The sequence below is a fragment of the Oreochromis niloticus genome, linkage group LG15 (assembly GCF_001858045.2).
Source record: "Oreochromis niloticus isolate F11D_XX linkage group LG15, O_niloticus_UMD_NMBU, whole genome shotgun sequence".
In the NCBI taxonomy this organism is placed as follows: domain Eukaryota; kingdom Metazoa; phylum Chordata; class Actinopteri; order Cichliformes; family Cichlidae; genus Oreochromis; species Oreochromis niloticus.
The window spans coordinates 36,360,019-36,375,514 of record NC_031980.2 but is presented as its reverse complement, the minus strand read 5'-3'; the positions used below and the strand labels follow the sequence as shown (position 1 = coordinate 36,375,514).

The window sequence follows — 15,496 nt, the reverse complement described above, 5'->3', positions numbered from 1 at the left end:
CCTCTGGAAACCTGTTTTCTGGCTCTTTGTCACTGCTAGCCCAGCAAACAGAAATCTGCCCCGTTCTCTCTCTCTTCTCTCACCACTGAAATAACAATTTATCTTCTTGAATAAATAACCAAAGCTGGAGAGGCAACTTTCACAGTACCCTGAATAAATTTACAAAGGATCAAGGCTTCTTTCCTAATTTTAAACCAAAGACAGGGTATCACTTTAAAGCTTGTTTCACTATTAAAAACTGAAGCAAAAGCCTTTCAGGAGTTTACAGTCCTTATTTCATTTCTACTAACCTTGTGATAACATTACAGACTTCGATCTTTACACTTTTGTCCAGTGAGGTAAAATATCATAAAACTCTATTGATCCCCTTGGGGAAATTAATAAAATAAAAAAAAGTATAAAAGAGAATTCAGCAAGAAAGTGTAAGATAGGAATCAGAGGAAAGTTACTTTTTTGTATAGGATATCAGCTCAAAACTGTAAAATAAAATCAGTAACAAATCAAATCAAAATACTAGAATCTGCAGTGGCTGCAGGGATGAAAACAACAACAACAACAAAACAACAGGGATTAAGACACTGTGGATTAACATCTGTTACTTTATTTTGCTTGAATCAGAAAATGCCCTCAGTTATCTGACTGGCTTTCTTTTTTTAAAAACACTTTTTCTTTCAACAATATGTTAAGCCTCATTTTTTAAAGTCATTTTTATGCACACGTTCTCTGGAATAGGCATTCAAGGTGACTGCTTGATTAAGTGCCTTCTGTTGCTACAATCATAGTAAATCCACAGAGGTTTTGCTCATGCCAAGAATTTAAGGATATTTCAGCGCACTATGCCAATATGTCACCTCGTAGAAATGTATGTCATTTCCATGGTTATGGCCAGACAATCTGTATTGTGTAGGCTAAGTCAAAAGGCTTAAAGCAGCATAATGAATGGGGTTTACTGCTCTAAAACAAACTTTCCAAGTCCCTCTCGTCCTTGTGTGTATGTGCTCTGTGTTTGTGCTATGCTGGGGTTTTCCCTGCTTCATGAAAAAGTCCCTTTAGTAGTGCAAACTCTTCAAGTCAGCAGTAATTATCTTTTCAAAGTATATTGTGGATGACTTCTAGAAAAAAAAAAACAGTTTGCGTGCATAAGCTGTGATTTTAAGGACTCCCATCTGGAGTTGTGTCTTTACAGTAGCAGTCTGAAAGCTTTCCAGGAGTTTTCCTATGGGATCCACCTGCGTCACCGTCAGTAAGCTCCATTTCCACCAAATGCTCAGACTGTTCATTTCCTTATAGGGGGAGCTTCTCCAGTCGATATCTTTAATTGCTCCTGGGTTGTATCAATACCTTCCGGTTTTGCTGCTCCATCACGAGCCACTGGGAACGGGTTGCCCGGGAAACGGCCGCATGGCAACAGGATCAGAGCCTGGGGGTTGTCTGCTTCTAGGTCTGCTCCCATTTTACATCGCATTTCCTCACTAGATGGTGTGCAAGCCACTGGAGAGTACACTTCCCCGCACAGTGAGCTCTACATCCAGCCAAACAAACCTGGGAAACTATACAGCGGATCGTTTATTCGCGGGGCTCCGCAAAAGTGTGGAAATAAAACGTCGTTCGCGTTAAGGTTCTCCGTTTTTTTTCTTTTGAAGCTAGCCCAGATCGCTTTTCTTTTCTTTCTTAACAACAAGAAGACTTGGGAAAAGCGACAATAAAAACACAGCTGTGATGGACATAATGACTGCGGTGCAGGATGCTTGTGTCTCTGGTCAGTGGCTTACTGCGATAATTCTCAGCCTGTGCTGCTTTCTGCCGTCCTGCTTGCCCGCTGGACAAACTGTGGACTATTCCTCGGTTGAAAGTGTGGTCAGCAGACAAGGCGACACGGCACTGCTGAGGTAAAGCGAGATAACACAACTTCACTTTCTCCTTTCAGAGTTCTCAGGAGCTAAAAGAAAAAAAAGGCTAAACAAACGCAACCCTTAACGAACATGTTTGGTAACTACTTCTGGAGACTGGAGGGGGGTGTCTGTCATTGAGCGCCTGCGATGCTCACACAATAGGTCCTTTTCCCTCCATCCCGTCCTTGTTTTCGTCCGGCTAGTGCAGCCACCGCTACGGAGCTCGGCTGCTTACTAACAAACTTCTCCAAGATACTTTCCCTCTGTGCTAACTGAGCACAAGTGTTATTAGTTGTTGGCGTGTGATTTCACAGCTGCCCGTATGTGGGAGCACATCGCGTGAAGTTAGCCTACCGCTGCCTATCGCTTATGTAATTTGCTTACATTGTGTCCGCCGATTCCCACCGTCTCTCAAACGCCATACGTGCAGAAAAGCAACTTAATCTATGAGCGATGGGTCCGGTGTGCTTATTCTCAACGCTTTTGGACAGATTTTGCTGAATGTGCAGTGTGATGTCGCAGTTGCAAAAACCAGCCTGAAGAGTGTACGTGTGTGTGTGTGTGTGTTCGTGTGTGGTCGCTGTTGATCTGAATAGAGTTATGGCAAATGATGCGCTAACTCCCCCCTCCGTCACCCTGCCTCCATCACGTAGGCTACGGTGCCAGCTGCACAGGTAGCTGACCATTAAGGGCTAAATTAATTTCATGGGTGTGGTTTGGTTCCATTTCTCTCGGAAGCTTGCAACTTGAAACGTTGTGAAGGTATTAAAAAAGAGGAAGAAGAAGAGTGTGTGAGAGAAAAAAACAGCCGACAGTTTAAACAGGCTACTAATGGTGCTGTAATAAATATCACATAATGCACAAGTTTCAGTACACAACTGCAGATTTTTGTGTAACTGACAATTTGCAGTCTGTTTCATAATGGTAACATGAAATAGAAAAAATATTCAAACTCTTGCAGAGCACAGTTCTTTTAAAGCAAACTCTTTGGAGGGCTGAGATAATATCTTGTTCTACCAATATTAAATATCCGCTTTGATGGCTCTGAGGAAAGGCTGATGGGGGGGCGGGCCTGCCCCATTTCAATATGAATTCTGTGGATGTTGACTAAGGGATGCTGGGTGTGGACCTGAATACAGAGCAGCTAAATGTCTAAAGTTCCCACTCAGCTTGGCTTCTAGTCGTTGTTGTTGAAAAGCTGACTTTTTACCCCCCACCCTGTGACACAAGGTCATTCTCTGCTAAAATACAGAGATGAGTTATTATGAGGAGGGTCAAAATGTACTGGTGCTCATCACAGGAATCACCTTGGGAACAAGGGGTACTCACTATTTTTGTCACCGTTTGCCTCCGTGCCCGAGGGCCGTCCCCATCAAAAAGACTTACACCTCTGAATGTCTCTTGAGAGAGGATGTCTAATTCCCTGGTATCAGTCTGGGTTGGCTGTGATCAGTGGCAGAAGCTTTGCCTGGATCCTGATGGTTTATTGGACCAGAGATTATCCCTGTGCTATTAATCAGCTCAATAGACAAGTTGCCTCCCACCCCCTGAATAAGTCACCACTCATTTTCAACAAGCAGGCCATCGCCTCAGTAAAGTCGATCTATAGAGAGCTTTAGAATTGAAAGGGAACAAATTTTGGAGATACTTTCATAGCTGGCTTATTAATGGCTTATACAGGACTCTGAGTAACCATTGATTGGCATTTTTCATTTATTTTAATACTGCCACTGTGACTCTATTGACCCAATACAAATATTAAACATTTTAACTCAAGCGCAAAATGTCACAGACGTGATGCCGAATACTTTTTTTTTCTCCATTTTTCCAAACTACAAGGGTCCATGGTTCTGTATTTCCCCATGTTCTTTTATTGGCCTTGAGAGCCAGGCATCAAAGCACGAGCTGTCTCTTATAGGGACTCAGTGCTGAAAGCACTGCTTGTTTGTTGAGTTTCTTCATTGTCAAGACCCCTGACTAATAGTGGGGGACAATTTTCCTTTGCCCTAGAGCGAATTGCTGTCAAAAAAAAAATGCATGCATCCTCAAATACCGGCAAACCCAGAAGCACGCAATTAGTCACTGCCTCGGGATTATGAAGTGGCTCCCGAGAGGTGCGTCTTCTGTCATATGTTAATTTCCCCTCACCTCTTCAATTCTTAGTGCTGCATTTCTGCTGCCCTGATTCATGTTGGACATTGGGTCCAGAGCAATTAAGTGATTTGAGCTTCCTGAAGATGAGGAATGGTCCACATGTGCATCGTCACCCTTTTAATTTTTGTCTGATTGCCTAAAAGCTTAGCCATATTCAGCCTTTAATGAATTGTCCTGTATTCGAGTTGTGGTGCTGCTTCAAAGTCTTGTGTGCCTGCATTTGAGTCAGGCACATTTTTCACATGCTGCAAATCATAAGAGACACATTGTTCAAAGTAGCTACAAATCCATTTCTTTTCCCACCCTTTTACAGGTTTCGTGTTGTTTGGATTCACTTGAATAAATCCCAGTAAATGACATATTTGGCTATGAATTTGAGGGGGACAGCTGGATGAAAAGACAGTTCCCTGTGTTGTCAGGAAACACACTGTATCGGTGGCAGCCTCTTCCACATGGATAAGCAGCTGTAATCAACAGCAAAGAGCTCGTGTCTATAAATGTAGTCCATGCAGACTGAAATCTTAAGAACAGGCCGCTGCCATATGGTTACGGTTTGAAGTACAGTTCTTAAATCTTCTTATCTTTTACCCTGTGCCTCTCTATTTAATTTTTTTCTCAATGAAATGTGCATGATATGAAGAAAAATAGACAAAAGACACGCAGATCAGCAATGAAAAAATGTTTTTCTATAAAAGCAGAGGGACACAATGGTCTTAACATATTTTTGTTATTTATCATGACAGTCGGCCCTCAGCTACAAAATAAGGTCTGTCCCACCAGCCTTACAGTCTCTGTAATGGTACAAAATTGACCTGTCACTGGCTTCAAAGTCGGGTATTCGTATAAATCTAAAATCATTGCCTTCATGTCAACAGGCTAGTTGATGAAAATCTTTTCTGGCTCTACATGATTGTACTGAAGCTGTTTTTTTAGCATCATCCAGGACAGAAATGGTGCCATGCATCATTTTCCTCAACTATGTCATTATTACGGCTGTGAAAGGTCTTGACATTTACTATGAGCACTTGAGCCAGAGACAACATCTAGTTTAAATGGTTTGGTGTTCGCTTTCCGGCACACACAGTGATAAGACAGAAAAGAAGAACAATAGCTGAGACTTAACAGGACATAATTTCAAAAAGAAGGAATAGTTGATGATCTGCTTAACGCACAGCCATAACCATGGGTGAGAAGCACCTCTTTCTGCATTTCAGCAGTTTTTTAATTAGACCACAGCAAGTTCAGTTAAAAAGTAAAAGCGAGGCTACTTCATTTCTAACAGCTTGGTTGGAGATGTAGTAAACACTGGGCTCTCTGAACACATCAGTTAACTGCCAGATATCAGCAGTTTCATGCACTCATTTGGGGGAAAACCTGGTTTACCTCTTTTGACACATCTGGAGGCACACCTGAGTCTGTCACTGTTAATTAAACGCCCAAATCCTCTCGTCTGTTTGCTGCACCCCATGTTTAATGCAGCCTGTGTTGCTGTCAGCACAATGCTGCTTTTCTTCAGAGTCTCCTAATCTCGGGGATCAAGTGTTTGGATTGTCAGTTGACCTAATTTTTTGGCCAATGAATAGCCACTATCATGATACAAAACCATCTGCATGTGGGAAGGACCAGTTGTTAAGCAGGGGTGGGACCAAATGAAGCCATCCCTACAGACGAAGACAACGTTATTAACTGCCTATGAAATTTAAAGTTTTTGTCAAAATTTTCTCAACTGTTTTTTAACAGAGCACAGGATTTTTCAAACATACATAGCATAATTATTTCTATTTTCACACAAGCGGAATTAGTATTAACAGCATTAACAACTGTTGTTCAATGATGTGCTTTAACTTTGTAATGCCCAAAGTTTGTAAAATCAAGTTAAAAGTCAGGGTTGTCTTCCAGTTTACACACAGTATAAACACTTCAGTAACAGTTTGCGCCTCACTTGAGAAAATATCATGCCACAAATGAACAAATCAGTTTAGACTTGAGAAAAAGAATTACTGATGCTGGAAAAGCAGGAGATGGATTTACAAAGTTGTCACAGCGTTCCAAGTGTCAAGAACTGGAGTGAAAAGTATCATCAAGAAATTCAAAGAGAGCCCTGCAGTACAGAACAAGCCTGGCAGAGGTAGGAATTGAAAGATTTTAAAGTCTGTGTAGGAGATGTGTCTAAAGACCCCAGAACAACTGCCAAGACACTAGAGAAGTACTTAGCCTAGTCGGGAAGAAGTCAATCACTAGAGGCCTGCACAAGAATAGACTACAAGGTTGCAGACCAAGAAAAAACTTCTGCAGTATACTAAGGACAACCTGGAGAAAAATGCGTCCGTTTGTCAGATGAGATAAAACTGGCCACAGACTCAAACATATGTTGTTCCTGGTCAAGAACTACCTCCAGCAGAATAAAGTCTTTTACGTCCTGAATTGATTCCCACTGAAAATCTGTGGGGTGAACTGAAGACCAAAGTCCATGCCAGAAGACCATCAAGGCTAGAGGAGCTTGAAAGATTGACCCAAGAAAAATAGGCTGCGTTTGATCAGGAGACGTGTGTGAGACTTGCTGAAAGCTACAACAAATGACTGAAGGCTGTTACCCAGAGAAAAGTACACAATTTACTATTAGCATAAGGGTGGCTAATAATTTTGACCCTGGTAGTGTTAGGCTTTCGTGACATTTTTTGTGTGTTTAAAGTAAAATAATGCAAACAAGCAAAAAAAGAGAAAACTTTAATGTTTGGAAAAGCTAGGTTACAAATTCCTCGCTTTGTTTAACAGCAAATTTTCATAGAAGGCGATAATAATAATAATAATAATAATGTACTGATCTGTAAAAACAAAACAGGAAAACCACAGGAAATATGATTTTCCCAATTGTACAGAAATACGTCTGTTAAATAAAGTAATATGGACCTCTGTATAGTATGTGGACCAGTTGTGCTTACCCTTGTAGTCAACCCCCAAAGGTCCATTTTGAGCCATGAAAAACCCCATAAACACACATTATTAAGGCTTGGAGGCTCGCTGTCTTATGTCAGAAAGCAGGCGTATTGCTAAAATTAAGGTGTATCTCCCGTTGCCCAAGGGAGGCTGGCTTTACTAAAGTATTCATCATCACTCTGGCATCCATTTGTAACAGATGTGTTTGAGTGCAGATGGAAACCAGCCGACAAGGTGACACGCTAGAGCAGTTGTTAAGAAAGCTTTCCTAGCAGCTGCCTCCTTTAAGACCTCCAGTTAACCTCATCCAAAGCAGCCACTCGAAACTCAGAGTCTGTTATGTCTTGTTTTAAACAGTCACTCAGCCCATTGCCAGAAGGACTTGCTCAAGATGAAAAGTCCTGAAGCATCCATGGAAATAAATGTTGTCTAAAACAACGTTTTCTAATGTCAGTGATTGTCATAGCAAACAGTTCTGAGACTCTGAGATTTACTTATTATGTGCACTTTTTTGTTGTTGAGCAATAGCAGTTGATATTTAAGAAGTTTATTCATGAGATATACAAAGAGCTTTTTGAAGTTTACAGCTTGACCGAGGTTAGCTAGTCAGACGCGTGACATGATGCTCCCACATTTCTTTATAACATATATAAAGAAAATCCAGTTTAGTGCTGGATGGTAGGAAAAGCTCTTACTTTTGGCTTCCTGCTTAACACATTCCAGGATGCCAGAGCTTTTTTCATGGCATGATTTGTAACTTCATGCTGCAACTATGCACTCGGGCTAAAACGCATTGAATAAACCAAATTTATACACTATAAACAATTTCTAAATGGATTACATTTGTGCCTATCATTTGTCAGGCAAGTCAATCCATTGTACTAAATAAAAATTAAGCATTTCTATTTCTAATATATTTCAATTAGCACTAAAGAGATTGAGTGCCCCAGTGAATTAAAGTCTAAATGGAAATGCTTTCTCAAGGTAAATCCTTCGAGGGAAATAGATGCTATGCTAGGTTTTAAAGCATCTTTCTAATACTCGTATAATCACTACAATTATATTCGATAGGGAAAATGATTTGGGGTGGAAAAATTGAGCTTTTACCCATTCCAAGCTCAGAGCATCCACATAATTGCAATAATTCTACAGAAAATCTCAGAGGAGCATTTTTGTGTTGTGAGAAAGCTATAAGCCTGAAAATTAAACTTGACAGACAGAGTGGAGAAGCAATAACAGGTTATCTTTTGGGCAATTTTAAGAAGAAGTTACATGAAACTGAGTTTTCCTGAAGTGCATGCCAAGGGTGCTGACTTTTTTCCCTCAGTGGCTGAGGTTGTGTAAACATAAGTTTGCATGAAATATTTTTTAATTTGGTGTGGTTACTGTAAAAGTCTTGAGCTACCCTTGATTTCTTTGTTTTTTTGTAAGGAAAGTGATTTATGTGCAAATGGAAATGGAGAGTTTGCACAATTCTAACAAGTTTGAAGGTCAATATTTGGTATGACCACATTTATTCTTCAACATAGCCGAGAAGTTTTTTTTCTTTTCTTTAAGTAGTCAGTAATAGTTCTCCAGGCTTCTTGAAGGATATTCAAAGCTCTTCTTTTGTTCTGTTCTCTGTCAAGATGATGCCACACTGCTTCAATGTTGAGGTCTGGACTCCGAATTGGCCAATCCATGCACTGACAGTGTATTTTGGGACCATTATCATTAAATGAAGCCCGTCTCAATCAGACACTTTCTAGATGGTGTTGCATGGTGGCTAAAAATCTGACTGTATTGATAATACCTACAATTTTGACGTGATCCGCAACAACGCTGGCTGAAGTGCAGCCCCAAACCATGACAGAGCCTCCACCTTGTTTTACAATGGCTCTAGACACTGTTGTACCTCTCTCCCAACCTCCTCCGTATACATTAGCAATGATTTGAACCAAAAATTTTACATTTGTATTCATCACTCTATAAGAGCTATTCAGGGCTCGCAAAATTTCAAAATCCCTGGTAGCCCTTCGGGCAGGCACTCTTCAGTTTTTGGTAGCCCAAAATAAATTTAAGTAGCCCGAATAAAAAAAAAAGAGGACAATTTTTTGATTGATGTTTTGTTTCCTTTACAATATTATACTTTAATGTATAATATTGTAAAGGAAACAAAACATCAATCTAAAAATATTTAAAAGACAAATTACAACAACAATTTCAACCATCAACTCAAATATTTGGTTCTAATTGAACAGAAATTTCTATGAACTTGCAAGAACTGTGTACAACATGAATCAGTCTGTGTCAGATCCTGAATTTGAAATTTCCACTGAAATCACGGGTAAGAGGCAAGTGGAACCAAGATCGAGGACATTTGCTTTTTGAAGTTTGCAAAGACTGCTAAACTTTGCCAGTGGTAGTTCACTCTTTGCAACATAGTACGCTGTTCTAAACAGATTTTTCAGGACTTCTTGTTATGCTTGGTTTACTTTTAGTATGCTTTTTGCAATTGGTGTTTGTTCTGGGAAAGATACTGCAGACTGAGCAATAATGTATTTCTTGCATTTCTCATGGGTTCTGACGGGGTCTTTCTTAAAATGACTGGTCCCAGTAACAAAGGCGCTTGTCGACTCAGAAATCGAGGGAAACTTTTGTCCATGAAACCAAAAAAGCTGCGCTTTCTTTTTCCCTCATTGTCTGATTTGTCATAACTTTTCCGTTTTGTGGTCGGCTTTTCTTTGGCTGCCCCTTCTTCACCCTGACCTCTCTTGTTTGGCTCTGCAGAACTAAAATACCTGCCTAAAGCCATCTGCTCTTACACACATACTTACATAACGATCAGCAATTCTCTGCGCAATCAACCTCTATCACATGTTTAAGCTTGCTGCAGGAGATTTCACTTGTCATGTTTGATAGTAAGCTAATGAATGATAAGACGATGTCAGAGGAATTGGTGCGCAATTAATCTGTGACTTACCAATCAGTGCTGCCGCTCTCTACACACAGTTCGCGCGATCGCAAAGTTTCATTTCATTTCATTTCTTTATTTAATTCACACATGGTTCAACAGTTTTTCTTTTCCTACATACAGAACCTCCTTCCCTTAATATGACACTGCACCCATGGGTGAAAAGGAGCAGGAAGAAGAATAAATTCTTGTTAGCACCTGCCCCCTAACTGCAATCCAAATATTATTACAAGAGGGCGCCAATAACCCCCAAAAACCCTCTAACATGTAACTTTTTGTAACACTGCAAAACTAAACAACAAATCAAAGTAATCAGCAATATACAGCATTAAATGGCAATGAGAATTTTTTTTTCTTTTTTTCTTCCACGTTTACTTTCATGTTTACTTTCATGTTCTTCATATTGATTTATCCTTTTAAATATGTAACACATTTTAAAACGGTGCATGTTTGTACAACTCTTAAGATTATCTTCGAGAGAAGTGAAAGTGAAAGCAAAAAACAAGCGCAAATTCAAACGCGATTTCAATGTGTCACATATTGACAGTGGCTCATCGATGCCGATGACATAATTACTCAGCTACATTTGTGAAAGAATGCAAAAGCATTGACATATCTTTCATTCCTATGATAGCCCGACGGGCAGGGCTGAGATGGATTTTGGTAGCCCGACTGGAAAAATCGCTAGCCCCGGGACGTCGGGCTAGCGATTTTGCGAGCCCTGCTATTGATTTTCAGTCCAGTTCTTGTGTAATTGGGCATACCTTAGTCTTTTCTTTCTGTTTCTTCTTGATGGCTAGGGCATGATTCATTTTTCAGGTCCTTATTTGAGGTCTTGTGCTGTTGTACTATATGTCTAATAAAGATTCATACATGAATAAACTTGGGATGCCATTTGTTTTAAATACTAAATCTTATGAAAAAAGTTTCAGCTCAATCACCTCTCCAAATATTGATACGTATATTGATACGTTATTGTATTCCTCGTAATTCTTTGATCGGCTAAGTTTGCCTTTAGATGATGAGTTCATCTTCATCTAGAACCTTCAGCATTCATTCTTACAGTATCATCACGTTGGAGGTTTTGAGCAGAACAAATCCAGTTCACATTTCTAAGTGTATTATTAAGCTTCATATAAACATAGCCACTGAAAGGTTGACTTGCAAACATCTTAAAGGAATACAAATTAGCACTGGAGTATAATTGTCTTACTTATGATTGTGAATATTTCAAATTAAGTGCTGGCTGTTTTTACAGGCCGTTTGCGCATATGTTCAGTGTGTTCACTGATTTCCAGTAGCCTGTATCAAAAATCATGCTATTTTTGTGCATGTTTTTATAGATACATAATATTTTTGTTTGTGTACAAGATTAAGCTACTCCCATCTGACAGCTATTGCAGAGTAGATTTGTTTTTCCCAGCTCTTTGTTGAATACTGTGCAGCCTTTTCTGCTCTAAATCATATGCCAACATTTCCCAGCCTTTCATCACAGAGAGGAACGATTCCTCAGAGCCCCTTCAATTAAAATCCTTAATCAATCAGTTAGCATCTCCTTGTGTTTCATGATAATTAGTTGTGCTTCTCTGACAACATTGCGTAATCTCATCTGTGCCTCCTCAGTTGAGCTGTATACCAGCAAGTCTTGGTATGCCTCTCATGTCAGCAGGTTATAGACAAAACTGGCTGACATCAGGGTTTGAAGCCTGGGTGAAGCACTGGAAAGAGAGTGCATTTGTATGGAGGGTGCACTTGGCTTCTGGTCTTTCCTGAATGGAAATCTCTGCAGCTTTGTAGCCTGTGTCAGAAGGTGAACCTATGACCTCTTTGAGCTAAATTTATCTTACTAAGGCATTCTGCCTCTGTTGTTTTAAACTTATTTATAACGAACAGTGAATGTGAATCACCACCGTGAGAGGACTCTCCCATAGGATAATGTAGTTGATGACATGAGGCAGGTAAACATTAGTTAGGTCCTCAGGGAAAAATAAATCAGAAGTGTTGACACATGGATATGTCAGTAGAGCTGCTGAGTGAATTAACACAGTCCAGTGGGATTTCAGCGTCTTGTAGAGGGCATCTTGTTGTCCTTTAATGAACATTTGGTGTTGTTGTTTCTTGGATTTACACATCACTATCAAATGGAGCATGAATTTTTTTTCTAGTCAACTGTGATTTCAGAAATTGTAAGGATGGCTTGCAGCTTTTCCACAGTAGGTTGAACATGTTAAGGGTGACCTCAGATCACCTTTCAATTAATCCTTGTGCAGCAGAGCATCGCTGTAAATTGAGCTTTTAGAACGGGTGCGGTATTTAGGTTGGATTACTTTAGGATTACTTTTTTGGCATGACATAGTTGCTTCAACTCTATAAATATCAGCATATCTAATGAGTCACATATACTGTATTTGACAACTCAAACAAATTGCATTTGTTTTCAACTATCATGAAATGATGAGTGAGAAGAAAAAAAAGTGATTTCCTTAGCTTGACTGCTTTTTGATGGAGCGGAAAAGGGGGTCAGGGGATTACCATATTCCTATCTGCTCGTCTCTCCCCTCGACTAAAAATAGTATTTCTGGAAGTGAGAAGTGTCTGATGTGTGAGAGGAATATAAAGACTCGCGGGACAAGTTTATTTATGAAAAAGGACATTGCTATGCAAAAGAGACTTGCACTAAGACCTCAGTCACAAAGTCTTCGAGACTGGTCGGCAGCCCTCTTGCAGTTCGGTTACTTGGGAAAAATGTATATTCCCCAACAGCTGGTGAGTGGTCACAAATCCTTGTGATTGCTTTGATCAGTACCAGATTGCGTGAAAGACGCTGACTTATCTGCAGACACTCACCATTTACTCTCTGAACTTTAAATAGAGATTCACATCTTCACTATTGAGAGCAGTTACTGAGAGCACTAGAGAGCAGTTTGTGAGTGTTTGCAGACAAGGTGTTGTCTTCTACGCAATCTACTGACAACCACCGCATCCTGGTTTTCGGTGCACCATTAGAGACATGAGACATTAGCAATCAATGTCACAGTGACTGCCAGCAACCTAATGCAGACAAATACAGGTTTTTCTCATGACGGTAGCTGTCAGATGGTTGCCAACCGGTCTCTGGGCCTATATAATCGAGGCCTAAGATGGGATAACAAAAAACCCCAACAATATTTATCTAGTGCATTTCATTACATGTAAACTTAAAGTGCTTAACAAAAAAGACAAAAACATACAAATCTTGCCTTAAGGCAATGAAACTAGTACATATAAATCACTTTTTGTTTCACAACTTTTTATTTCATATTTATTCTTTGGCTTTACCCCTGGAGGCACAGGTTGGATGAACCTTGGGAAAAACCAAAAAAACTAAAAGTATTGACAGTGATCTCTATTTTAGCACTTCTGCTATCTAAATTTTATGTTCCCAGTGGCTGGCCTTTCACAATTGATTAGAAAAAGCCCGGCAGCTAAAAGAGGTATGTATTGTCATAATTCATTTGGTTCTATGTTGGCATGGCTAAAGAATTTTAATTGGACTTGTTCTGAGCAGGTTATGGTTTTTGTGCTTTTCTCTCTCTCGCTCTCGCTCTCTTTTTGTCATCTGCATAATGAGTGTGTGGATTTCAGGCTGCTGTAAATGTTTGTTGGAGCCGAGTAATTGGAGAGTCTGCATTAGTAATTATTAGTAAATGGAGAAAGAAGCAGTGGAGCAAATCAATATCACTGAGAATTGTGCTACCTATTGTTTCCAGAGGGGTCAGGAGTTAAGGTAACAGAAGTGTCATGCTGAGAATAATAAAAACCATTTGTAAGACTGATTCATTAAAATTGTCCAGACTTTAGGCACTGTGAATGTAAGCCTAATATTCTCTACAATGCCACTGTACTGATGACATATTGAGGCGTATTTTGCTGCAAAGCTTTAATTTTATGGTTGATAAAAGGCAACCGTGACAAATGCCCCCTTTGGTTACTAATTGTAGATTCACGACAGTTTATTAACTCTTTGCTGTTTTACACAGATGGCAGAAATTGTTTCTTACTGTAGAGTAATCCAATTAAAGCGAAAAAAATTGGATGTTGCTCAAGTGGAATTTATAACATTCCCACTAGCCCTTGACTTATTATGGGAACACAGCACGCTGCCGTGATGAGTGAAACGGTTAGTGCTGGCTTATTGAAAAAGCCCCCTGACCTACATAGTTTTAATAATATGTGATCAGAATCTGGCGTGACGAGCCGTTATAGAAGGTGTTTTTAGTCTCGGTTATGTATGTTCACGTCTGGTATACGTACGTTGCTTTTAAACTAAGTATAGAGATGATTTTAAATGGTTGTCAAGCTTTGCTGTAACCACGTGTTGGCAGCCCCGGTCTGTGTCACTGTAAAATAGCAAATTCATCAATTGATCTATGAGGCTGCCACTCATTAGCATTCTAATTTTAGACTCGGGAGAGCTTTTCGCTATTCATAGTGGGACTTTGATTTCTCTACACTCCTCTGTCTTTGTATCTTTCTTTAACTCTCTGTGGCTTTTCTCTGCTCATATTTCTCTCCTGCTCCTAAATGGCGTTGAAAGGTAAGCAACCAAATGTAGTCGTGATCAGTTACGATCGAGTAATAAATGAGCTGTCTACTGTTGTCAGCGTCACATTTAGATTGTTCTGTAATTACTGATTGGTGATATTGAGGTTTGCTGTATTCCACGTGATATGTGGCAGTCAGCTCAGTGTGCTCAGTTATTAATTACTTGAGTTACCAGTTTTCCCCTGTGAGGTAAATCTTGGTGGTTTTCAGACAAGCTCATTACATTTGACCACAACAATCAAGATGCACAAATGAAACAGTATCTTTTCCACTGGGAACAACACACTTGTAATATTTTATTGATATCTGCTGTAGGTGAAAATCCATTCAATTTACCCAAATACAGTTGTACAGCTGCTACCTGATTGATGCATGGGTGCTTGGGTTACAGAAATAATTCAGCAGATATACTGTTATCTTTATATCACTTGTGCTTTTTGTAATTCTGTCATTTCCTTGGTGAATTGCAGCATATCAGTCATATATAGTTTAGTGCCTTTTCATAACAACATAAAGCTCTATGTTGCTGCTAAGCACACAGGGTAAGGGCTCACTTATAGCCATGCTGCTGATTCAGAAGCTTCTGGATCAGGAAAGGATAGCATTTCCCTCAGGAAACAGTTCAACTACTCCATTTAATGGCATCAAACTTACATGCAAGTTTTCTAGCAGGGCTTGGAATTAACCTCAAAGGTTCTCTTTAGAGAAGCGAAGCTTTGTTTTTCCTCTGCATTATGCCCCGTTTGTGTTATGAAAAGGAGGATTACAGCTCAGAGCTAATTAGCATCCAGTCCTACTAGCTACGAATGAAATGCTTTTGTAGATAATACAGCATATGTAGCTACCATGCCTCTACCATGTTAGAATGTGAATGCCAATTGTTGGGTTTAACATGCACACTGATTCATCTTACTATATTTTGTGAGAAACAGCCATATGTAACAATAGAGCTTCCCTGAGGCATGCTATCAGTTTC

At 39.7% G+C, this 15,496-nt stretch overlaps 1 protein-coding gene across 2 annotated transcripts in view; it reads left to right on the top strand.

Moving 5' to 3' along the window:
* The first annotated feature begins 623 nt into the window (after positions 1 to 623).
* Positions 624 to 15,496, top strand: part of negr1 (neuronal growth regulator 1) — a 162,771-nt gene continuing 147,898 nt past the window's right edge. The window contains exon 1 of one of the 2 annotated variants that reach the window (XM_005459910.4): positions 624 to 1,889. In XM_005459910.4, the coding sequence (XP_005459967.1) occupies positions 1,720 to 1,889 (170 nt within the window). In that variant the 5' untranslated portion in view covers positions 624 to 1,719. The remainder of the gene's footprint in view (positions 1,890 to 15,496) is intronic. The other variant, XM_003455370.5, reaches the window with a different exon arrangement.